Here is a 26,507-nt window from a genome sequence, read left to right as displayed (position 1 = left end):
TGGCACCTTTGGGCATCGTGGTCTTGTACATCTAAATCTGGGGGTATTAAAGGGTCCACCCTCCCCCCTCCTAACCCCACTGGTAGACTTGCCCTTTCATGTCACTGGACAGATTTGGGTCCTGTGTCTCATCCTAAGCCATCACTGGTTAGAGCAGCGCAGTTACGTGATGAGCTCAGACGCAGGAGGAGTTGACAGCAGATCGTAGCTGGGACTTGGCCAGCAAGGAGAAGGAGAAACATGGTGGATGGCGGACACCAGCAGTGTCTGCCCACCTTAAACAGCCAGCGGAGTTGGTGCAAGAAGTAGGAAGGGAGGGTTTCTAGGTGGGTGAAAAGCTTGCGCAGAAACACAGAGGCGTGGAGAGTACCAGGCTTGTCCATTAGACACGTGGACCGGGTTGATGAGTTATGTACAGTGTGGCAGGGAACAAAAGCCAGACAGGAACCATCGCCACAGTCATCGTTGGTGGCCTTGAATAAACAGAGGTCTCCAGACCAGTCCTTGCAAACCACAGACCTAGAAGGCCAGTCCATCTGAAGGGGAAAAAGTTTGAGGAAAGGACACTGTATTCTCATAAGCAATTCCACGTGTGGGGAAAGTGGAATGTCCTCAGCTTGGTCCCGGTGTGCATGCTAGGTTTAGTGGGGTGACCCTTGGGGAGAAAGCAGAGTGCCCGGGACAGAGCTTTCTTTTGGAAAACATAGCCAGAAACAGGTACTGATTGCTGGTCATCCCTGCTTTCATTCAGATTGGTATCAGTTGCAAATGACAGAAATCCTGTCCACATTAGATTAAATTAAAAAGAAGCATAGAAACTCTAATCACAGAAAAGGCTACCCAGGATTCCAAAGATGTCACGAGGACCTGGTGCCTCTCCTCAGTGGGCCCTGCCTTCCTCTGTGTTAACTTCACTCTAAGCCGAGCTCACCGCTGAGGACAAGAACACCAGCCTTAACCTCAGGCCACTTGGCCTCAGCTTCAAATTCCCATGCAAAGTATGAGTGTCTTTACTGGACGTCCCAGGATGTCTTTGCACTGCCCCTCACTGATTCCATCTGGCTCGCATTCCCACCTGAACCACCTCTGAGGGGTGCAACATGCTGACGCAAACCCCACCTTAAGGACATCAGAGTTGGTCAAGACTGGGGAAGAGCGGTCTCTAGACATGGGGCTGGCAGACAGGTGAAAGAATGGGCACTCGGTAATCCAAGCTGCAAACAGCCAATCCCAGATTCTACCTCCCAGTCTGAGAAACAATTAACGTTTTTGTTTCGGCACCCACAATGGGCTGTCACAGACCTATCACTAACGCTCATGATGTCCCTGTAAATGCAGCTGCATGGGAATTGTGCTGTTTGTGCAAGAGGAAACTGAGCATTACAGAAAGTGAATGATTTATCCATGGCCATCTAGATGGAATTGGCAGGTCTGGCTTGAACCTAGAATGACTTCAGCTCCCCAGTCTAGTCAGTGTTCTTGCCTACTTTGCCAGCAAAACTGCCCATTACATCTGACTCACAGAGATTCTGCAATATTTGAAGAGAGAAGTTCTTAAAACCGCACATGAAATCAAGTTGAAGAGTCAGCTCAAGGAGTCACCATCACTTGAAGGCTTGCGATGTGTAAATGGTAAAATAAAGAACATCATTAAGCTCAAGGGCATGTTTTAATAACAGTTAATTAACTTTCACAAGATAGTTGGCAAATATTTTCCCTTTCTGCTGAGCTGGGTCCTAGGAAGGTTTGTAATACAGAGCCCCAGGTGGTCAAGTGCGAGTTAGATTTTCCTAACAGCCTCCTTTATAAAGAAGAGTTTGCCTGCAGGAGAATCTGTCTGCACAGCTCACCTTGCCAACCCTCACCGCTGTCAGCTAATGGTCTTGCACATCGGCTGACAGGGTTTTATCTGTTCTAAAGGTTGCACTCCATAGCTTCTCCCTGTAGGAGTCATGCAGTACCTGTAGCAGTGTCCATCACCCCCTGCTCAAATGCCCCATTCATCCTGATCCCCAACTCCAGTCTAGGCAGGCCGCCATTTTTTCTGGTAAACAAGTAGCTCCAGAGTGGACCCTAAAGTACCTGTTAAGTTTATGGGTATATATAAGTATCTTTTCTGGGACCCAAACAAAACCAGAGGCTTCCAGTCCTCTGAGGCCCTTCTTGTGGGCAACAGACTTGTTTGCGATGGCAGGGGATGGGGGGGAGAACATAATGGGCAGAAGTGATAGGAAGCATGAGAGACACCCTCCCACCCTCAAAAAGGACCACACAGAGAAAGGTGGAAGGAATTCTCCATCAGCCAGAAATGTGTGTTCATGACTCACTGAGAACTTATCTGCAGGTACAGGGTAAATTATAGGTGCTATACTGTGTCCCCTCGGTTACTAGTTTGGGGTGGCAGAGCAATATTGCAGTCAGAAGGGAACAGCCTCTGTGAGGCCAGGCCTTCTGACTACAAGTCCCCAAGGCTGGAACCCTGATGCCAGGCTACTTGGACGAGGGAGTACGGTGTGTACTATTGCTCTGGCCAGCCTCTGCCTGGCACTAGGCTGCAAGGAGAGAGGGCCGTCCCAAGTCCAGAGGAAGTGGACTTCCCAGTCAGGAGAGGCTCAGCTCCCCCACCTCTCACCTGTGGGGCCTTGAGCGAGTGATGTGATCTCCCTTAGCTCCACTCCATTCTCTCAAACGCTACCTTCCCCAGGTTGGGTTGAGAAAGACAGGAGGTGACCTCTGGCACGCTTGTTCCTTGGCATGCTCACATGGTGAGGCTGCTCGCCTCTCCCCCCACCCACCCAGGCCTCCTGGGTGCCAGCCCTCTTTGCGTATTTGCATCCTTGCTGAGTTTTCATCCACGCACCTTCACCAGGAAGACCCAGAGGATTCACAGTGCCCTCATGTCCTTCCTTTGGCCACAGCCCAGTCCAGTCTTGCTGTCCTGCTTCACGTACCCTATCCTCAAAATGGAAAGACAACCTGTTGCATCCAAGTCACCCTGAGGAGGTGCCATACTGGAGCAGATCCTGAGGCTGCAGTCGGACTTAGGGCCAGGGCTTATGTCCTGCCAGGAGTTCTGCTAGAGAATTGCTTTCACCTGACCTCTGAGTGTCTGACTAGATAGCAGCAGCCATCTCTGCAGCCAAGCATTTGAGCAGGGAACAGCCTCAGCCCCTCTGGTCTGGACTTGGAGACTCTCTACAGGGCTGGATCTGGTGCCAGGACCCCCACCCCCATTCCTCCATCTCACCCACAGCACCATGTGACTTATCCTGCCACTTTGTCTTATCACAAAGATTAGCAGGAAGGAAGGCTGGGAGGTGGAGTCAGAAGATGAGGACTGGCATGGCTGCTTGCTGGCAGGTGACCTTGAGCAAGTGACATCCTTTTCAGACTTGTGCTTTATTGCCTGGAAGATGGGGAGAAGAGAGTAGCTGCCCTTTCTCCATACTAGGGTGTGTGCTGATGACTAAGAAAACCAAAACACAATGCCTGGCTGCCTGGGAAGCTTCTAAAGCAAGCCAAAAGTGAATCTGAGAAATGAAAATGTTTGACAGCCCAGAGGGCAGGTGTTGGCCATTTGGTATTAGGGGTTCAAAGCAGGTGCTTGCACTGGACCACCCTGCTATGTCAAGGCCGAGCTGTATGCCACCCTGCTGGGTCCCTCTCAGGCTTAGTCCCACTAGGGGTTATGTGGACCTGGACAGGCAAGCTCTGACCTGAGGCTGCAAGCTTCTGTGGAAGCAGGGGGAGCGATGTGGGGTAGCTGTGAGAGAGAGGAACCAGACCTTGAGCCTCCACTCCTCCCCAGGATAGGGTGGGAGGGAGATGTCCACTCTCCTGGGATCGGACTTCCAACTTAAAATAATATGATGAAATTCTAATTAAAAATTGTATTACATTCTCATCACATGGGGGCATTTTTATAATGCCAAATGTTCCATTCAAGAATATGTCTTCAAATCTGGTTTTATAACCTTCAGTAAATTTCTTTTGAGGTATAACATACCTATTAAAAACACAAAAATACTAATGTAGAGCCTGAAGGAAATCCGCAAAGTGATCACATCTGGGTACTCAGTGTGCCCCATCAAGAAGGAACATGACTCATGTTCTTTCTTCTTACCCACCCACCCCTACACGCGTATGCGCACACACCTAGTAAAACCACCAGCCTGGCCTCCAAAGCAGAGACCTGTTGGTTTGGCTTGTTTTGGTATTGTATATAAATGAACCTTGCCCTGTTTGTCTTGTCTGTCTTGTCTCAGTGTTCTGTTGACCCACACTGTCGCACATGTTTGCAGCTGTCTCTTCTCCTTGCTGTGTAGTATTCCACTGTGTGACTAACCAGTTCTCCTCATTCCTTCTCCAAGGAATCCATGGGTATTGAGTGACTTCAGGTTTTGAGCTTTCACCACAAGCACTGCTAGCAGCATCTTATGTGAGGCCTTGGGGAAATATGCATCCATTTCCCTTGGGCTTATACCTAAGGGTGGAACTGATGGACACTACAGAGTTTTCATTTTCTTCATTGTAGATTTGTAAGCTTTGTGTATAATTTCTCCCTAGATATTTATGTGTTGCTTTTATAGATGGAATACTTTATTTTTTAGATTATTTTAAGATTAACTTTTAATCAACTAAATATATATATGATATGTATTTACCATGTATATATATTTATCATGTGATGTTTTGAAATATATACATTGTGGAATACTAAAAATACTTAACAATTTTAATATTCTTACTGCCAAGGAAAACAACTATTGGTATACTTTTGAATAGTTATATTGGATCCAACCCTTTATCAATTCACTTATTAATTATATTAAAATTTTAAAAATAATAGTTACCTTAGGTTTTTGGTCCAATATCATCAAAATGTTATTTTATATTTCATTTTACAACATTGATGCCATGTCCTTCCCTTACTATACTAGTTTTAGTAGATTGTGATAAAGAATGATAATGATCACTGTCATCCTTATCTAGATTATAAGTGAAATAGTTTTAGAATATCACTGTTTACAGCATATTTTCTGTTGAGTTTTGGTAAATAATTTCTATTTTGTATAAGTAATTAATTTCTATTTCTGGCTTTTAATTAAATGTGGACCTTTTAGTTTTCATTTTTATTAGACGTATTATTATTTGTACACATTAGTGGGATTTAGTGTGATATTTCCGTACTGTACTGGACCACCCTACTAGTAGTGTGCAGGGATGAAATCCCCACCCCCACACCCCCAGAAATCATCTAAATTTTGCCAAGTACCTTGTCAGCCTCTGTCAGTGTGATCCTCTGGCTTTCCCCCTTTGTGGTTGTCATGGGTTAATATTGCTGAACTATTTCACATTCCTAGAATGAACAAATTTAGTTACAACATTTTCTTTTCATATTTGACTAAATTCAATTTATGATTTTTTTTTAAAAATAAAATTTGCAGCAGTTTTAATTAATAAGAATCATAATTTCTTTCATATGCTCTCTTCCTCGGGTTTTGGTAATTGAAGTTATTGTGACTTCATAGCATTCATTGGGAATCTCTCCATCTTTTAGTATAACTCAGACTTGTCAAGTAATATTGGAATTATCTGTCACTTAAAATTAATAAAAGCCACTCAGTCTCTCTGGTTCTAATGCCACTTTCAATCGTAGGTCTTTGGTCCCCTGTGCAGTTTTTTCTTGGCACTTTGTCTTCTAGTGCCCCTCTGTGGAGTCAGTTTTGGCAGTTCATGTATCAGATCTTCAGGTTTGTGGCCATACATACGAGGTCTGAGTGCGATGTACTTTGATGATTCTGTTTCTCTTTTCTGAGGCTGTGGCTCAGTCTCCCATCATTTTCCCAACCTTTTAACCCATGTTTGCTCTTTTTTCCTTGGCCAGCCTTAGTAAGATTTATCTTAGTTTAGTTTTTTGCAATTATGTATACTTTCTACTAGTTTCCTATTTTTAAATCTCATTAATTTTAGCTTTTAATCATATTAATTTACAATTATAGGCTGTTATGGTTTGTTCTTTTTGTAATTTCTTAAGACGACCAAATTATACTTGTTATATTGTGTGCACATATGAATATGTAAAAACAAATCCCACCAGTACATACAACTATAATGCACCAATAAAAAATGTGGAGAACTTAAAACCAAAAAGGGGGGAGGGGCAAGTTCCTTTATTTTTCATATTTTTCTTTAATCATAGAGGCTTTGCATTTCTTCTGAAGATGACTGCTCCATTTCATGAGAATTAATATGTAATGCTCTCTCTTTAACTGCTTTCTAGATAGTTTGTAATTTTCCTTTAGATTTCTTCTTTAATCCTAGATTTGTCTAGAATTGAGTTTCTTGATTTCTAAGTAAATGCTTTTCTTTTTCTCTTGCTTTCTTTTCATTTTTTGTCCTTCATTCATTCTTTCCTTCTTTCTTTTTGTGGTGCTGGGTCTCACACCCAGGACCTTGTGCAGGCTAGGCAGGGGCTCTGCCCCTGAGCTACACCTCCAACCCTCTCACCATTTTTAAAAATATATATATTTAATTTTATTGATTGTGGTCTGCAAAAGCTTTTCTCTATGAAGTTTGTTAGGATTTGTCTCTGATCCAATACATGGTCAATTTTTGTAAAAGGTCCAGGTCCCTAAAAGTAATCCATTCTGTATCAAGGACTGTAAGGCCCTACATACGTCTCATAATTCAAACTGTTATATTATTCATGTTCTCTCTTAATTAATTTCTGCCTACAAGATACATCCATTTCTGAAATAGATATCTTTGAAGTTTTGCAGTAGTATTTTATCTCGTGTCTAATAATACATGCTTTATATATTTTTACCTCCTTTATATAATGTGATCCTATTTCTGATGGTTGTAACTTCTTCACAAAATGCTCCTTTTGTCATTACAAATGTCTGTATTTGTCCTCTGCAGTGTTAATTTCCCCTTAGCTAATTAACTTGGACACTCTGCTCTCCTTCTGTTTGCATTTGCCTTGTGTCTGTTTGCCTACCCATTTATTTTCAACATTTCTCTATTCCTTTATTTTAACTATTCTTCTTATGAACATCATGTCCCTGGGACTTGGATTTTGTTTTAGTTTTTTAACCCCATCTGACATCTTCTATTTTTAATGAGAATTTTTGTCCATTAATCGATGTACTTGACCCCATTCCTTCACCTCATGGTATGTTTGTAACCTCCTCCTGCCATGATTCCTCTTACCCTGATCATGCTGGTTTGATGTAGTCACCTTGCATTTCATTTTTTTCCCTAATGTTAATTTGAAAGATCTTTACTTTTCCATTTAATTAAAGGTTACATTGTTTTTCCCTTAATTCATATTTAAATACATATTTCTCTACAGTAAATATGTATTTAAAAGGTCCAAAAACAAGATAACACAGAGTAGCTATTTCCCCCTCTTTTAGTTCCAATTATGACAGGTAGAAAATCTTGAGTTCAGGGTTACTGTCAGTAACTGACACCTCTTACAACTTAAACTCCCTTTAACAAGAGAACAGGTGCCTTGCTGAATCTTCATAGGCAATAATATTTGCTGTGGTGTGGCTGATGTGCCTAGAGAGTGGAGAAGCCATGGATCCGTGAGGGACTCGGATATCCTGCAGTGCCTCGGGCATATCTGAGTGGAGGTGTTGAGCCAGCCATGACCTGACCCTGGGTGCTCCAGTGTCTGGAGACTGGACTCCTTCCTCACTGCCAACCAGTGCCGAATGTGCCTGTCCCTTGTCGGCCAAGCGCATCTGCATTGGCTAGCTCAAGAGGTTTGCTTCCCATTGCCTGTGGGCCACTTCTCAGCAGCCACAGCCACGTGATTGTCATTAGTGCCCATGTGTCTGACCAGGCAGCACTTTAGTGCAGACATGGGCCATGGCCAACCTCCTGCTGGGTTGTCTTCTAGCCAGCCAGGCACCTGCCCAGGTCCTGGGGGTGTAAGCTGTCCTCCAGAGAGGCTGTACAGCAAGAAGGAAGCAAGCCAGACGTGCTTCACGAGTCTGAATGGGGTTCACGGGTCAGTGGATCTGTCATTCCCAGGTACTGCCCATGTTTGTCAGGATAAAAGACATTGATCTGCCATTAGTTTACCCTTTTCCTTCCTACCACAGTGCGGAAAACATTTCCTCTACCAGGAACATGGGCCAGTGCCGTTCACTGGCTCTGTGAGGAGATCACAATGTCAACAGGGCCAGTAGGCTGAGGGCTTGGTCTGGAGAGCCCTGGCATAGCCCACAGCAGGCAGCCAAACCCAGGCCTCACCCAAGAAACCGGTCAGTGTGTCCAGTTTTTCAGGAGAAGCCTGAAAATTCTTCGGATTTATGAATGTTTGCTTAAGAAGAAAAAGACTCAGAACCATTGCAGACCAAATGAAGCACAGCTCTGGCTCACATCTGCCAGTTTTGTGACAGTAAGGCATTTATACTCCCTCCTGTCACTGTAAAACGGTCACTACCAGGGCTGTCAAGGTGGAGGCAGAGGGGCCTCCACTTCAGCCTCAGTGCCCAGTTCTGCTGCCCCCCATTCTGAGATGTTGGCCAAGAAGTTGGTTAGCCTCCCTGAGAGTCTGTTTCCGTGTCTTTAGAATGGGGATAACTAGGTACTTATTCCTTAGTTTTCCTGTAAGGAGTAGATGAAGAAATACATGTAAATGCCTAGCACACAGTTGGTGTGTAGTTAGTAGGAGCTGTTATTGTCATTCAGTAAGTGTGGAAGTGCCTGGGAGACCTACAGGAACGTTGGGTCATGGCACCTCAGCAGGAGAGGAAGCCCCTCACCATGTTTCCACAGCAGTGGGGGGAGCAGGGCAGGACCACTGATGGTCTCACTCTGCCTTCTCACGTTCACTTTGTTCCTAAACGTGAGGGTGGAGTGGGTATTCCTGAAATCCCGGGACTCACCCTTCAGGAAGAGCCAATGTAGAGTCCCCTGTAGTGTCCCCATGGGCCCACGGGCTGATGGACCCTGATGCATCTTCTGAATGGATGGCCCTTGCCTTTCACTGAGTCCCCCAGAATCAAGAGGTGCCCAGGAGACAGAGTTTCCTTCACTTCCTTTGCAAGAGGCAAGGCACTGGGCCTTCCATGGCCAGCAGGTGAGCACAGGGCAAGGGGAAAGATTGGTGAGACGCCGCTAGACAGCCTGTGCAGCTCTGGCCTCAGGAGCCCTGCTGATGCTTCCCATTGGGCTGTGGGCATCTCCGCCAAGTCCTCTCCTTTGTTCTAGGTAGAAAATGCCATCAGGTACACAACTGGCATCAGATGGTCCGCCATCTGAGCCCCAGAGCTGGTAACAGACCCCACACTGGGAAGCAGAGCGTTGCTTCTGCATTCCTGTGGACCCTCTGAAGGGCCCCAAGGCTGGGTCATGATCAGCGGGAGTTGGCGTGTCCAAGCCGGAGCAGACAGGGCAGAGCTGGTGCAGGAGGAGAGGGCTGGCTTTAGAGCAGGTGGCACTACTTTGGGCAGGCCCATCGGGAAACAGAGTGACACCCCTAAAATAGCACCAAGGTCCTGGCAGCCTCATCTGGAGCGTGGATTCCACCACCTCGTCAGAGAGCATGATTTTCACCCATCAGAGGCAAGAGCACGCCTCACACTTGGGAGGAATAGGGTAAATGTTTACGGAATTGAATATCATTCTTGCCTCATCCAATGATGGAAAATAGTGTTTACTCTCTATTTCATCCCTCCGTCCTTCCTGGTCCCTAACCATCCCACTGCATTACATCCTGATGTCTGTGTGTGTTGCAGCTTGAAGCTCAGTGGACGCAGAGGTGTCTTGGACAGTTGTCTCTACAGAGCCGGTCATGGTGATAATAAGCAAACTTGGATACGATGGCAAAGGGCAGGACCCGGGATCTCCCAAGTCAGTCTTCAGCCATTCATTCATTGTCCCCTCCCTCATCAGCCATGTGTCTGGCTCTGTGCCACTGTGGGGCCAAACGTGCTGTGAGTGGTTCAAGGAAGGGCCAGGGCAGGGCGTTTGTATGAGAGCTGAGCTGTGAAACTGGAAAGGTGTTTGGAGACAGGAAGAGTTTACAAGGAAAGGACCAGGGTGGGGATAGAAATGTCCTGGTTGTGGGGACATAGAAGTTTTTAAATGCCTGTCCCCATCTTTTCTGGTTGGTCGGCAGTCTAGTTAGTCCAGCCCAGCCCATCTTTTTCCTCTCAATGTACTTGAGGTCATCCATGTTCCCTAGAAGTGGTGGCTGCAGGCTGTCCCTGGTATGGTTGGAGCAGGGGCCTTGGGAAGCCCCACGGTTACTGGGTACGTGACCTCAGGGACCTTGTGTGTTTCTGCTGCCCAGCGTCGTCACCTTTACAGCAGAGCAGCAGTGACTCTTGCCTGGCTTCTGCCTTGGAGGGCTGCAGGAGGATCACCTGTGTGGATGTCCAGGAAGCCCTCAGCAGAGGGCCTTCACCTGCTGCTGTCAACAGCGCTGGCCCTTCCTGTGGCCCCCAGGAGCTGAGTGGCGTGTGTGGAGAGTGCCAGGGCGATAGGCGGTGTGCGCGACTTTCTTTCACTTGAACTAAACCCAAGTGAGGAGGACCTGACAGAGTGGACAGATCCTCAGACTGGCAGCTGGAGAGGCCTGTCTCCCTCAGACTACATGTCCCCCATGTGACAGGCTTGTCACCATTCCCCATCTGCCAGCCACCGGGCAGCCCCTCAGCAGAGGCTGAGCGGCCATGAGGGAGGTGCCCCCGGCCTTCCTGCTGGCCTCACAGGGCTGCAACAGCACTATCACCTGAGCCCCAGGCCCTGACTGCTGACCCTGACCATGGCAAAAATGGGCCAAGAGAGCCCTCCGCAGGGTCTGCCGCACCCTCGCTGGAGTGCGCGCCGTTGGCCTTGAGAGCCTGCCCGCGTGCCCCACCTGAACTTTCCCGAGAGAGAATCGATGTGGAAGCCCACAAAGGGCTGTTTGAGGCCTCCATTACTTGGGGCATGACCACACTGTCGTGGTTATTAATGAAGAGCTTCCATCTGCTCAAGGAGGCCTGGGGCGGGAAACCCGAGAGGCCACGGTGGGGCCATTTAAATCCACCACTCGAAATGGCATCCTTTCTGGGCCACCTCCACCACCAGAGAAGAAAGACCGGCAGGGCCAGGTTTTGCTGTCTCTGTCTCTGTGTTTTTCTTGGTCTAGCAAGATAAACCTCCCCTGGAATTCTCCCTGACTCTGAAAAGTCCAACAAAGGGTGACACAGAAGGACCAGAAGAATGTGGCTCATATCTGTACAGTCAGAGGCTCAGGGACCTGGCTGTGTGCAGACATGACCCTCTTTGTCCAGCAAGAGTTGGCGTGGCACCAACCACTGTTTCCTCAGGGAGACGGAGTCACCCTGCAGAGGAACGTGCACTGCGACCCGCTTTTGCCAGACTTTTCCACAGGCGTTTTCCCCAGGGGGAGAGAAAGCATGATGTCCCTGAGGAGCCCGTCTGGGTGCTCTATGCCTTCTGCCTGAGCTCTCCTTGGGGAGCTAAGAAGGGCACTTTTTGTTTGGGAACAAGCACACCTAGGATCTCCACCCTCTGAGGCGGTGCTAGGAAATCGAGCAGGGCGAATCCCTGCGTGTGCCAGGAGCCCGAACCTGGAACGGGCAATCTTTACACGCTCCTTCATCTCTGCAGGTTGTTGGTGGTATTATGGTGCCCTCCCTGTCCAGTCATGGGGAAGAAGGAGAAAAACAAGTCCTCGTTTTAAAAGAACAGGAAGGAAAAAAACAGGAGCCTATGAAAAGCTTCTAAGCCACCTGGTCTGTAATCTAGGAGAGAAAGAGGGGTAAAGTTCCTGACGTCTCCAGGGTTGGTGGCAGGGCTGTGGGAGCTTGTGCCTCTGAGATCCCTGTGAGAGGAAGTTACCCCCAGCGGCTCAGCCGCTGTAAGGAGAAGCTGGAGTAGGTGCTTCCCATAGTGTCACAGCCCAGTGCCCTCAGAAGCCATGCAGTGACCAAATACCTGCTTCAGATCAGCAAATCTATGGCTGATCCAGTGCCCTGCAGCCAAGAAACTCCCAAGGGCTGTGCAGCTTCTCTGCTGTCGTCAAGACTCCTGGTTACAAAGAACCTGCCCCAGAGTGACTAGAACATGTTGGCTTATGTAACTGGTGGCCTAGGTGAACACTAGCTTCAGGCAGGGCTGGATCCAGGTATGTATTTCACTGCTGATCAGATATGAGCTTAGGCTAGGAGGCAGAGAGTCCTCAGAGTTCAAGGAATGATGTTTCCCTAAAGGATTCTGTCTCCTAAGGAGGGGAGAACAGAAGCTGGCCAAGCAAGAGCAGATGTCCACTCCAGCCCTCATTTGCCATTTACAAAGTGCGTCCTCACTTACAGACCTGTTCTGCAGTGAGTCACCACCACGCCCCACAGCGAGTAGTGAGGGAGCTGGGAGGAACCCAGATGGGAGCCCTCCCACAGGCTGTCAGAGCCCCACCTGGTCTGCTTGGATGACAGAGCCTTTTGGATGTGTCAGAAAGGAAGATGTTTTAGACGACTTGGGTTTGCAAAAGCCTCGTCTGTGAGCTCTCAGCCAAAGACAGCAGGCTCCAGTGATCTTGTCCGTGGTTCAAGAGAACCATCCGGGGATAATGAGCAGGGAACACACATAATGAACGAGCATTTCACAGACAGTGGGACAGGAAGGTGTTCCCCCAAAGCCTGAATAAAATGAGCAGAGCCCTGGAGCCTCAATTGTGCGTTCTCCACAGAACACAATAAAAAAGCTGTGTCCACTGCCCTGATGGATATTATTGTTCATATATTAAACACCGTGTCCTACTAAAAATACTTCACTTCATTACGTCAGAAGAAGAAGAAAGGGCAATCCAGCAGCTACCCTAATCCAGCAGATGGGAACCAGAAATGTTACTTAGATCTAGGCAGTAACATTGACATTGAACCAATTTGCCTCACTCACAGGCTTTTACTGTGTTTAACGAAAGCTCACGTCTTTATGAAAGGTATTGTAACAAAGGCTCAGAATCCGTAAAGCTCTCTGTCCTGTCTTTGCAACATACCCAGTGAATATTCTGGGTTTTCCCAGAGGTAAGCTGGAAGGGGCTGAATCACCGCTGTCCATCCTGACCCTACCAAACCCTATGGGAGCCAAGATGTTAGGGTTAAGGGGCACGCACGGGGCATGCCAGTAGGGGAGGGAGGGAGTCTAGTGCATATCCTGAGAAAAAGGAGCACAGATGCAGGGCCCTGGGGCAAGACATCTCAGCACCCAAGGGATGGCAGTGGCAGTCAGGATGCCATGTGGAGGGGCAGGAGAGATGCTGTCCATCCCAGCTTTCAACTGAAAGGCTCCGACCTTCACAGGAAGGAGTAAGTCAGACATGGAATCATCATCTTAGAGCTGAAGGCTTCCTGAGCTGGTTACATTCAGCATTCATTTAACATTTATTCATCATTCACTGTAAGTCAGGAGCTGCGGTCAGTAAGCAAGACAGACAGGTCCCTGCCCTCATGGAGCTCGCGCTGCTACGTGGGGAAAGATAGGTAGAGGTAGAAATGGAGCGTCACCACGGGATAGGTTATGAAGGAAGATGGGAGGAGCATAGGCAGCGAACAACGCCGGGGTCTAAGGAGGTAACTTGAGCAGAGCCCCGATGCGTGAGGTATGCAGGTCTCTAGTCAGAGCCCTTCTGTCTTTTATCCTCCAAGAACCCCCTCGATGATTTGCCCCTGTGGGTCTCCATGTTTTGTGAACTGTTACATCCCCAAAGGCTGCATTCGGCAATGACATGGGAGTTGATCAACCCAAGCAGAAGCCAGCACCTGACCTGGCTGAGAGACTGGGCAGGACACAGAGGAAACGAGTCAGAGTCCCAGTGCCTCGTCACTAGGCAGAGCCAAGACTAGACCTCAGGTGTCCTGAATGACAAAATTGGGGTGTAAGCTACCATAGCAAATGACAGATTTTCCTAAAATGCAGGCCAGGGAAGGACCCGTGGGTCGAACGTGAGGGTAGGTGAGGTGCAAGGAGGCCCGAGGTGTCCCTCCAGGAAGCAGCAGAGCTGCCTGGGACTAGTTCATCCAACAGCGGGGTGCAGCCCCAGGCGGAGACCAGCAGCACTGGCCCGAAAAGGGCTACTTCTGCCCGCTGCACCTGGGGGCAGTGTTAGTTAATGGCCAGTTTACATAGGAGCCTGGGTCTTCAGCGCCCAAGTCCAAGGCTGGGGGCCCCTGGGTGCAGCCATGCCGTACCACCAAGAACAAAGGCAGCGGAGCTATGGTGAGCAGAGCTCTGAGTGCCCACGCCAACCCGCACCCGTGCACCCCCACCTCGGGGAGCCCGGAAGGGGCAGGGTCCACGCTGTTTCCAGATAATGACAGCAGAGGTTCAGTACTGATCACAATTTCCAGCTTTGTCCCTGGCTCTGTCTGGTGACAATTGGCAGCTGACATCTTTGCTTCTGGCCAGAGTTACCCCTTATTAAAAATGACATCTTTATAATAGATTTCTGCAAGTCACTGGCAATAGGACATACTCCTTATTTTGTACCCGTCCTTTCTCTGGAGAACGGATTTGCCTGTTACTATTGTTTTAGAATTCTTTGCAATATACTCTCATATTCTGTATGTATTCAATATTAGAATATCAAGTCTTAAATATACCATTAATTGCTAAGGGGTCTTATTTGCTTTTTAAATAATGTATTTCTCATACTATACGACTTCATCCACCATTAAACAGCAAGGTTTTAAATTAGATCTTTCTTTTTTTTTTTTTTTGATGGGGGTTTGTTGTTGTTTGGTTTTTGTCTTTTTGCGGGGGACTGGGGATCAAACCCAGGGCTTCACACATGCAAGGCAAGTGCTTCACCACTGAGCCTCAGCCCACCTTGGGTCTTCCTTACCAGGAGCCAAGGACACCACTTGGGCTTCACACTGAGGCCCAGGGACCAGAACCGGTGCCTTGTTCCATCCAGGCACTGTGCCTCTGCCCCCTTGGGGAAGCAGAATACAGTGGGAAGCCCCCCAAAGTCTGTCGGGGGGGTGCTCTAGGAACAGATGTCCAGTGGAAGGGCTCTGGTTGAGTGACTGGCAGTGCATTCAGAGGGTGGGACACCCCGCCACCAGCGAAGACCGCGGGGTGCTGCGGCACCACAGCAAGGACTTCACCCCAAGTCTCCTCTGGCCAGGCTGGACTGAGTCTGGTGCCCCTGCTCTGCGCTCCTTCCAGCCCCATGCTGGACTGCAGCTCCATAGGGGGGGCAGTACTGAGTGCCTGGCATAAAGACACCTCGGAAACAATTATCGAAATGACCACTGAGTTCAGTGTCAAACAGTCTATGTACAGGGTGTCTCCACTTCAGGAAAACTGTGTGCATGGGGACTCCCAGGGAGGAAGACCGAAGGTCCACCACCGTGTGGACAGCCGTTCCCCCAGGTAGTGGGAGGACAGCTGAGGCTGTTCTTTTGCTTAGGTGTGTGGGTTGGAATCTGTAAGTGCCCTGAGAACAAGCCTTTCAGTCAGGACTGGAGAAGCCAGGGAAAGAGGAGGGAAAGCTGCCACTTCCAAGTGGCTCCCTGTTGCTGGGTGGAGTGGCACGCCTATAATCCCAGCAACCCGGCAGGCCGAGGCAGGAGGATCACAGGTTCGAGGCCAGCCTGGGCAATTTAGCAAGCCCCAATCTCAAAAACATAAAAAAGGCTGCAAGTGTAACTCGAGTGGTAGAGTGTCCCTGGTTTGATTCCCAGTACCACAAATTAATTAATGTAATTAAAGATAAATTAAATTTATTTTTTAGTAAATCCATGGTTAGAGCAGAACCACTGGTGGGAGTCAGGATGGTTTGGGAGGTACACAGATGAATTTTCTTTTATTTTAACAGGTGCGCATTTTGTTTTAATAACGTAGTTTATACAAAACTTTGTGACTGGGCCCCTGCTGCCCTCTGACCTTGTCCCCCCACTGTCTTTTACACTTACTCCATTCCAGCCCCATAGGCTCTTCACCATTCCCCCAACACACAAGGTGCCCCAGGACCTTTTCACTTACTGTCCTCTCTACCTGAAATATTCTTTCTCACATATGCAAGGTTCACTTTTCATCATTTAGGGCTCAACATGTCACCTCCTGGCTTCTAACTCTCCCCTTCCCTGTGTCAGTGTGTACCTATTTTGTGTTTACTGCCCTATAATATTCATTTGTTTGGTTACCTCTTTCTTTTCCATCTTCTCCTCTTAGACTGTGAAGGCAGCAGCTGTGTCTTCCCTGTTTTCCATGGTTTCCTGGTTCTGTATGAATTGCTCCAGGCACATCGTCCTTCTCTTAGATGAGAGGGGGAGGGAGCCATAGAGGGGGCTTGACAGAGGCAGTGACCTTGGGCTGTCCCTGGCTCTGCCATTGGAGGAGTCTGCCTTTATTCCTGAGAAGAACAAACCTTCTGACCTCCCCTCAGGGGCCTCAGGTCTCAGAGCCTCTGCTCTCCTAGGATTCTGGAAAGTCCAAACTCAAGGCCCCTGCAGAGAATTGCTTTGCTAAACACATGTCTTTCCTCTGCCCAGCCGCAGTCTCCGAGCCAGTTATTTACCCTCTGGCTCCCAGGAGTCCATTCAGTTGGGTCCAAGCACTGCTGCTGTACCTGGTAGGAGGGGCCCAGGAGGCTTGGGAAACAAGACTAGTGGCCTACCCTGATGTATCTGTGGCACCAATTGGGCCCAACTGTGTGCCAGGCCCTCCTCACACATTTTTTTAATGCTCCTAAGGGTAGCAGACTCATAGTGCCCATTTTATAGAGGAGATACCTGCAGCTGGAGAGGTTGGTGACTTGACTGTAGTCCCTACGGTTAGTGAGTGAGAGTCAGGTGCCTCCAGTGTTGCAGAGGGGCTCAGTGTATATGGATGGATGGGTGAGTGGATGGATGGATGGGTGGATGGATGGATGCGTGTGTGGATGGACGTATGGGTGGAGAGTGAGAGCTCACTGAGTGAGTTGCAGCTCTGGGCAGCTCATTCCCACCACTGACCCTCCCCTTACCCTGCCCACACCTTGTACCCTGTGGACCCTGCAGACCTCTTGCTCAGTTCCCACTCTTGGTGGTGGCTGAGTTGGGGAGCCAGCCTGCCTGCAGGTCACACCCCACCAGCCAGGATGTTTCCTTCCAGTGAAAGAAAATACAAGAATATTGGCAGTGGGGGCTCCAACAAGGAGAGAAACAGGGAGAGGGCTTTGGGCAGGGCCATCTGCCCTGTCGGTGCCTCCCTGCTGCTGTGCCCACCTCCACGATGGTGCTCCACCTCCTGCTGCTTCCTGCCTCCCCCCGCCCAGCCTGGCTGGCGTTCATGCCATCTTCCACATTGCACTACTTGCTCTCCACACCTGCTCCTTGAAAACCACCAGGAATGACCTCAGGAGAGCAGGACACCCGCGCCAGGGCTGCCACCTGCCGGCACGCACACTGCCTTGGCTCACCTCGCACACACTGCCCCCAGACCAGCCAGGGCTGGAAGACACAGGAGACCTCACCTTTGCACGGGCCCTTCCCAGTGGGCAGCACCCCGCTCCCTGCCAGCCAGAGCCCGCTCAGTGTCCATGCTGCTTCCTGAGAGCCTGGCTACCCTGTTACCCATCATGGCTGAAATAGTCACTGGAGAAATGACTTAGTCAACTTCTGTGCCCCCATTAGAATGCAAGAGTCACGAGGGTGGGGACTGTCCGTTCACTCTCGTATCCCCAGCTCTTGATTCGTGTGCCTGGCACAGAGGTGTCTGGATAATAGATGAGAAATTAATTGGGAAATGAAGGAACGGATGAGCGAAGGGCTTACGGAACACCTCCCGGGAACCCTCGGGTCATTGGAAGCAAGAGGCTGTGAGACAGGAGGGGGAGAGCCTTTGTTTTGCAGTTTGATGCTTCCCCCCCCTCGCATTGCCCACCACGTCCTCCATACCAGGGGGCACCAAGGGACATGAGAGGCCTGCAGCACAATGGAAAGCCCCTCCTGCTCTGACACAAACTGACCATGTCCCTATGCACAAGTATCGGAACTTGGCTCCCACCTGGCAGATGGCCATGTCGGCTCTAAGCAGGAACATTTCTCGGGCCCGGGTAGGAGGCATCCTGGTACAGTTAGGATCCAGAGAATGCCCTCTCCCTCCTCATCTCCCTTTCCCTGCTAGAGCGAGTTAACCCTTCCTCCCGCTCTCCTGGCAGGGGCAGGTCCACCCAGGGACCCACTTCACATCCTCTTCCTCCGCAGGACAGACACACACAACTGGCTGCACTTTCTCCCAACCCCGCAAGCTGAAGAGAGCAGTCACAGCAACAGCTGACCAGAGTGCGCGCCCACTGAGGGCAGGCCTGCACACGCCTTCCTTCTTTGGTCCTAACCACAGCCCCGTGAGGCTGGCTGCTGTTCCCATGCCCATCTCCAGGAAAAGGCAACTGAAGTGCCAAGCAGTTAGGGAAACCCCCAGCCATGCAGCTGGAAGCCCCTGCCCTGTTCTGGATCATTAAAGGGATTGTGCAGAGGACAGAGAGACCATCCCTCTGCAGGGAAGAAGGGAGAGGGACATTTAATCCAGCCTGGAGATGAAGTCATGTGTCCCAGCAGTTTCATGGTGTTCATGAAACTCCAGCAACGGAGGGAAGAACTGTGTGCGTTTGGCCTTTGTCACAACCTCAGAGGGGTCTGTGATTCAGAGAAGGAGAATGGCTGCTGAGCCAGATGATTGTCCAGGGTCCCTTCCAGCTCCCAGCCTGTGGTTCTGTGACCATATAAGGCCACTGTGTCTGGGGAGTCTTCCTGCAGCCAAGTGCAGAGCAGAGGAAGCCCAAGTCTGGGCCTCCTGCAGGGTCCCCAAGGCAGCAAAGAGGGGTGGAGTGGGTGGGGGAGGTGTCCCTCCACCCCTGCCTGGCTCCAGGGGCGTGGCTGCCACCCCCACCCCCACACTTCCACTTGAGATCTCCTCCCAGCCTCCATCCGATTTGCAGAGTCCAACTCAGCTTTTGTCCAAAGTGGAGTTCTCAGGGCTGCCGGCAGCCCCTGGTGGTCAGCCCTCCCACTCCCCGTGGTTCTGGCTTGGGGGACTGGGACACCACTCGAAGCCCCTGAGCTGTGGGAGCACAGCAGTGCAGAGCGAGCAAGGCCTCACTTTGAAACCCTGATTCTGCTGGCATCAGAAATATGGTGGCCCCCGCCTCAGCGCACACAGGCACACACCTTGTCCGCCTCCTTTTATGTACACCTGACTTATATCATTATGTCCCACCTGCCCCAAGCTCCGCGGAGAGCCCTGACCTGTGCCAGGTAACATGGGAAGAGGGAGCAGAGGGTGACAGGCTGGTGGTAAAGATAAAATAAAATCAATAAGTCTACTGGGAGATAATTTATTGTTATCAAGTTACAAAACATTTTAATCATGACTATTGGTTGTCAGTGATAGAAATGCAAATCACATTAGCTTACACAAAAATAAGAGGAAGTTATTTTGGCTCATATCACTTAAAAGTATAGAGACAGATTGGCTTCAGGAGTGGTTGGATCCAGGGGCTCAGCTCATGTCTCTGGGACTTGATCAGGTGCTGTTTCGCTCAGCATCACTGACTGTTGTTAAGGCGTCTCATGGAGATGGTTTCTAAGTCCAGGCCTCTGTCACCTCCAGCTTCAGACCTGGGCTATCCCATGACACCGAACTCCTCTGAGGTGTGTCTCCAACCCCACCCAGAGGCCACCTTTCAATTGCAGTGTGGATAAGAGGGGCCCAGGGCGGAGGAAGAAGCCCTGCCTCTCAGCCCCTGCCTGCCACAAGTAGGACCTCAGGGGCTGCTCTGCCACTGACCAGCTGTGTGATCTCAGCTAAGTGGCAGGACCTCCTTGACCTCGGCTTCCTGATCTGTCAGAGGCAACAGTGATTTTTATGCCCCAGGATTGTTTTGAACAAGAGATGAGATGTAGCATGTGAAGCGCTCAGCACAGAGGGTGACCCTCTGACACGGGCTGCAGGTGGAATTCTGCCAGTCGTAAACCACAAATGAAGGAGATTGTCTCTGGAGGGTTTGTCTTTGGAATGAGAACACTATTACTAGTCTCTGCTGCCTGTCATGTACCGATGAGCCATTTCTCACGACACCTTCCTGCAGATGAGGACAGCAAGGCTGGAGAGGCCAGAGCTTTCCCTGGGGACACACAGCTCATCACTGGGAGAGCCAGCGTTGGCTCAGGCCTGTCTGTGGCCCAAGCTGTAACCACCCCTCTGCTGTGCCTCTCTGGAATGACATGGGGAGACAGAAAATAAAGGGGCCGTATTGATACTGTGAAGGAGATCTGCCTGGGATCAGAGCTGGGGAGAAAAGAGAGGAAATGTGACATGGAAAAAATGCTGTGGAAGGCCTTACATTAAAAGGTCCATGTCTTCTGCCAAGTGGGGGGATTACGAAGAGTACTCCTTACATCACCCTGGACCGTCCAGGTTTTTTGGTGTTGAGTGAGTGCTTGGTACTTTATAGTTGGGGATGAGGGGTATAAAATTGCCCTGAGACAGCAAGCCCGGTTGTAAACTACAGCTTGAACAAATTGCAAGACTCATAATCATGACTTGAGCATGAGTTTGAGTTTTTCCCAAATTGCATCATTTTTGCAAACCACAAATGAGCCAACATCTGACACCTGCCGGACAGTGTTCTGCCTCGTCCAGGGCGTGGTTTAAGGTGTGGTAAAGGACCACGGACTTGGACACCTGGGCTGCATTCCTGGCTCTGACACTAACCTGCTGAGGGACATGGGGCTGTTACTCTCTCACCTCAGTTTCGTCTTCAGCCAAATGAGCCTAATAAACACCCACCCTTCCTTCCTCACTCGGCCAATGTCGAGATCAATGAAACCAAGTGAGAAAAAACGATGAGCCCAACCCAGGTGGAAGGAAATTCTGTTGGCAGCCAGGGGCCTGGGATGTGGGCAAGGCCAGCTGGTCCAGCAGCTCTGGAAGCTCGTCCACCAGCGCTGCTCAGGTCAGCCCATCCTCTTTGGGGAGTCGAGTGACTGTTGCCCTTCTTGTCCATGTTGCTCTGGAGTCCATGATATATGACCAAGGTGTCACACTGTGCTCTCAGATCACACACCACGTCTTTCACGTGGGAGTCTCTGCGCAGTGTACGTCCCTCCTGTTACATAGGGTTTACGTTCGTTATGAACTAACACGGGCAGCCCTTTTCTCCTCTGCCTCTGTTGGAATAATTTCCGTTGCTGTCTTCAAGTTCACTGGTCTGCTGTGTGTCTGATCTGTTCATCTCATCCAGTGAAATTTTTATCTCAGCTATTTATTTTCATTTCTGTGTCTTCCATTTCTCTCCTGATTACATTCATGATTTCTTTTAAGAAAATTTCCTTGAAAATATTTTAAATACATATCTTTACATTCTTGCCCATTTCCTCACCTCTGCCACTTCTGATTAATTCTTCTCATTGTGGGCCACACTTTCCTGCTGCTTTGTGTATCCAGGAATGTTTTATTGGATGGTGAGATCGTGACTCTCTTAGTGTTGGATTTTGTCATCCTCGTTCACGGAGCAGTGGCCTTGTTCCATCAGGCGGTTAAGTTACTTGTGATTTTTTCAAGGCTTGTTTTCTAGCACTGGCAGGACAGGTCTCGGGGAGACTCTTACCATGGCATGAGCCTTCCGGGGTGTCTGCTGAACATCAAGGCTTTCTGCAAGGACTGTCCCAGAACCCGTGCATCCCCCAGCCCCAGGGAGTGCTCAAGTGTGCAGCCCGTGTGAGCTCCAAGGCTGGTCCTTCCCTTGGCTATTCTCCCCGCCCAGCTGTCGCCTCACCCACCAGCCAGATGCAAGGCCCACACAGCTGCCCTGGGCTCTTTCCCTCAGCATTTTTCTCTCTAGCTCTCTCTGTGGCTCAGAGGGCTGCCCTGCTGTACTTCTGCTCCTTCCCCGTGCTGTGACCGGTAGACGCCTCCCAGCAATTGCAGGACTCAGGGGGATCACAGCCCCACACTGCCTATTCTCTGGTTTCGAATGTTCTGTCCAGTTTCCCATTTGTGTACCGTGGGAGCTAGCAATTCCCTGTGAGGTCTCTCAGGATAGGGCACCTGTGGGCTGGATGGGTCATATACACTCAGGAGGCCTTCGAAAAAATCAATTTAGAGATAATCAAATGAACGGCTTTAGGGCCAGTTGCAGTGGTACATTCCTATAATCCCAGTGGCTTAGAAGGCTGAGGCAGGAGGATTGCAAATTCAAAGCCAGCCTCAGCAAAAGCGAGGCACTAAGCAACTCAGTGAGACGCTGTCTCTAAATAAAATACAAAATAGGACTGGGGATGGCTAAGTGGTCAAGGGCCCCTGAGTTCAATCCCCAGTACCCCCCCCCCAAAAAAAAAGAAAGGCTTTAGGGTCATTTCTGGTCTGCTTCTTAGAGAAACTCAGGATGAAAACCCACAACCCATCACCAAGTCTGATTTTACAACAGGAATCATGAGTGTGTATCAATTGGTGACTGGATACAGAAAAAGTGTATTTCCATACAAAGGAATATTATTCAGGGATAACAAATGAACCATGTGAACATGTGCAACATGGGTAAATCTTGAAAACAGTGCTGTGAATGAAAGAACCACTCACAAACAACCCCATAACTGTGTGGTTCAGTTTACAGCAACTGTCTAGAGTAGACAAATTTATAGAAACAGCATAGATTAGCATTGGCTGAGGATTGGGAGGGGGTTGAGGAGTGATTACTGAGGGTTACTTCGGCGGCCAACAAAAGTGTTCCAAAATTCGATTGCAGTGATGGTGGCCCCGACTTGTGAATAAATTAAAATGTTGCATTGAATACTTCAGATGGATGGGTCACATGGTATGTGAATTGTATCTCCATAAAGCTGTTTTAAAAAGGATGGTTTAAAGGATGGTATTTCTGCACCAAAGGTAATGGAGGGATGGAAAGGGGCAGAGGGGAGGGCTGGGCCGTTAGGTTGGCATGTGCACATGTCACCACAGCACTCAGCCTTGATCCACAAAGAAGAGTCCACACAGCCCACTGATGGACACACGTCCCAGCAGTTAGCCTTAAAATCCATTTATTCTTTCTCCTTTGCTTCAATTGGAAGAGCACTCGTGCTGTTTCGGAATGACTTCCTCTTTCCAGCTTTCGGTCCTGTCCAGATCCTTGTCAGCAGCAAGCGCGTATTGAGTGGCCCCCAGGGAACGTCATGTGTCTGAGAACTGTGATGTCCCCTTCGTGGGCTCCGTGTCAGTCACTGTTACAGAGTAATGTTGACTGGGCCATTAGAGCCCTGACCAGGGTGGAGGAGCAGGGAGCGCCTCCTGTGGATGTCCCCATGGGTTATTTGGTGACTTAGTGGGTCATCCTGCCTTGGTCAAAAGCACTGGGAGTTTCCCCTGAAAGAAAAACTGGGTCCTTCATTTACAGACCCCTGGCAGGGATTTTCCACAGTATGTCTGAGTGCATACCTGTCTTAAGATCCTAAGCTTTGCTTAAAATACCAATAACTAACATGTATTGAGCACTTAGTGTTTGCTTTCCTCTTCTAAGTGCTCTCAAGTACTAGCAACCTCTTTCACTGTACATGAGAGTTTTTTTCAATATTCTGTTTTTCAGTAATTAAGATGTTTTTCTTCATATTTTGTGGCATTAATGCAGCAACTCAATAACTCATCATCCCAGTAGGATTCAGCCCTCACCCCACTAAACCAGGGTGTGGACGGGGCTTCCCATGCCCGACGCCCTCTGCATGGCGTGAGGACAGTGTGTGATCAGGTGTGCTGTGTGTGGTTTTTCTGCAGGATCATCCATGAAGATGGCTTCTCTGGGGAGGACGTGAAGCAGTACAAGCCTGTTGTCTACAGCAACACCATCCAGTCGCTGGCAGCCATCGTCCGGGCCATGGACACTTTGGGCGTCGAATATGGTGACAAGGAGAAAAAGGTAGGCATGTGCCTGAGCCCAAGGGTGCAGTGAGGAGAGGGCCTGTCTCTGGCCCTGGCACCTCCTCCTGATAATGCCAGTCTGCTTAAAGGAAGCAGAAGAGGCCGTGCTCTGTGTGGACGCTGTATAGTGGCAGTCACAACCTAAGCCATTCTGGGAACCTGCCTGGCAAATGCAGGGCTTCCCTGACAAGCGGTCTTCACAGTGCAGAATCCCAGGGCATGTGCTGCAGAGAGAAAGGGCTGGGGTCTGTCCTCAAGTGGGGCTGCCGCAACCCTGTGTCAGTTCTGGGCTTGGCACAATTAACTGGAACAGAAAAAAATATATATATTGAACAAAACAAACCTTGCCTGGCCATCATTTCCCCTCCTTGGGAGAACCTCTCATGCCTTGTTGGGGTTGGGGGCAGCCATTGAAATTAACCTCTCCTTGACACCAAAGGATGTGTTTCCTGGCCCTCCTGGGTAAATGTGAGGCTTTCCTTCCCCAAGGAAGCCAGTGGCCTAGAATGGGGAAGGTTTGGAGGTTGTTTTCAGACATCTGAGAAGTGGTGAGTGGAGTATGCGTAGAAAAGCCTCTTACTGCAAACGCTTACCTTCCCGGTAACACTGAACTCTTACTGGCAACTGCAAATGAAAGGGAAGGAGGTCGAAGGGAAGAGGAGAAGCAGCCTCAGAGAGTTCAATCCAGAAGCAGCACTTTGTCCCTGTCAGGATGGGGACTCCCACAGACCTTTCCAGACCCGGGGCCTGGGGAAAAGGATCCGCCTTGGAATGGATATGGGGCCTGCGTTGGGGTCTCTGGGTGAGAGTGTTAGTGTCCAGTCACTGGGTGACTCGATTGTGCCTTACACCCATGTCCTGTCTTAGCTAAAATTTGACTCCTTCGCAGGGGAAACCTGTCTTGGCCTTCTGACAAATTATCTGTGACAGATAGCTTTAAATGTAAAATTTAATATTTTATGCAGAAAATCCTAATTCCATGGTCCAGAATTGCCCCAGCTCAGGCACTGGCTCCTCCAGGTCCTTGGGAATTTTAGGTGCCTGAGAGTGTGTCCCAGGACAGCCTAGGGAGGGTAGGGGAGCCAGGCCCTGGCAGGAGGGCTAGATCTATAAGGAGGTGCCTCTCCCCCAGGAGACCAGCCTTGGTTTTGGCCACAGGGCCAAGGCCCACAGAAGGGGAAGGGGAGTGGAGGGCACGCTTAGCTCTGTAGCCTTGGCTCTGTTAGGCATTCACTGCAGGCTCCCCGTGTGCCAGGAGGTGTGGTAGGTGCTGGGAATACAGGAACCAGACCCTCGGAAAATACCGACCGAGATCATAGAGATGATTGGTGTTATCCCAGATGAGCACAGTGCCAGGCGGCCGTCATGGTGCTGGCAGCCCAGGGAATCAGGATAGCCATCACTTGCTGAGCGCCTCCTGGCTGCCAGGCGCTGCGCTGAGTCCTTCACAGTTCACAAAGGCCGGGATGCCCCGAGCAGGTGGTGCTGGTCTGAACCTCAGGCATGGCACAGGTCTTTGATCTTTTACCTTCCTTGGGTAAAGGGGGGAACAGGGTACCTGGCTGTCACCTAACTGGATGACAGGCAGTGCCAGAGGCACACCGACACAGGTGGCCTGCAGCATCCAGTCAACTCTTCCTGCCACAGCCTCCTGTCCTGACTGTAACCCAGAGAAGTTAGTGCGGCTGGGGAAATGCCTTTCTCCTCCCATTTTGGAAAACATGAATTCTTTCTGTGAGATTCCCCTCTTCTGCTATCCTGACAGAGAGACGATAGCTTGGGGATCACTAGGAGTGCCGTGTGTTCAGGATCCCATTGCGGAATCGGGGGCAGCAGCCCTTCTCTTGCTGTTCTCCTCCCTCCGTGGGAGTTCCTGGTCAAGGCCACCTTCAAGTAGGAGGGAGTGGAGGGATCCATCGGGAGGGACGGAGAACAGAGTGGGAGTCCCCAGGAGCCACGGGCACAGTGGAGTACAAGCCTAGTCCTGTGAGTGGCCAGTGGCACCATGACAGGCGCCAGGTCCGTGACCAGGCAGCACAGTCTTCCTTCCTGATAAGGCCCTTGCGCACAGCCCCTCCCCCCTGTGCTCTGACATGGATGACAAGCAGGAAAGGACCATGAACCCAGACTCAGGCTGGAAGCCAGGCAGCTGAGGAAGGGCTTCCCAGGAGCAGGCTGGTGGGAATCTGGGCAGAAGAAAGTGGCAGTGGGTCCTACCCTGTGGGTGAGGACACCCGCGCCAGGAGGGCTGCGGTACTGCTGGTTGTGGAGAAGCCACGAGGAGCCAGGGCCCCACCCTTTCCCTGTGGCCAGGACTTCCCAGTGTAGTGTGAAGACAAACAAGAGCCTCCCCTGCCAGCCACACTGTGAAGAGAGAACAGGGTGCTGTGAAAGGACCCGGGGGGCACCCACCTTACATTCCACAGCCCAGGAGGGAGGAGTGAATCCCATTCTTATCCTAAGGCTCTCTAAGAGCACGTAAAGGGACCCACAGACAACTCCACTGCTTTACTCATAGGTCCTTTGCCGTGTTCCTGCTGTCCCACTGCACTCCCTTAGCTGCCCCTGGTAGGCCTCTG

At 50.0% G+C, this 26,507-nt stretch overlaps 1 protein-coding gene across 1 annotated transcript in view; it reads left to right on the top strand.

Annotated features, from left to right (window-relative positions):
• The first annotated feature begins 17,995 nt into the window (after positions 1-17,995).
• The window catches only part of Gnao1 (G protein subunit alpha o1), a 71,598-nt gene continuing 63,086 nt past the window's right edge, over positions 17,996-26,507 (top strand). Inside the window, exons 1-2 of the mRNA XM_048792018.1 lie at positions 17,996-18,088; positions 23,696-23,926. Of these exons, the coding sequence (XP_048647975.1) occupies positions 17,996-18,088; positions 23,696-23,926 (324 nt within the window). The remainder of the gene's footprint in view (positions 18,089-23,695; positions 23,927-26,507) is intronic.

This window comes from Marmota marmota, unplaced genomic scaffold (assembly GCF_001458135.2).
Source record: "Marmota marmota marmota unplaced genomic scaffold, marMar, whole genome shotgun sequence".
Taxonomy (NCBI): domain Eukaryota; kingdom Metazoa; phylum Chordata; class Mammalia; order Rodentia; family Sciuridae; genus Marmota; species Marmota marmota.
This window is presented reverse-complemented; position numbering and strand designations above follow the sequence as displayed.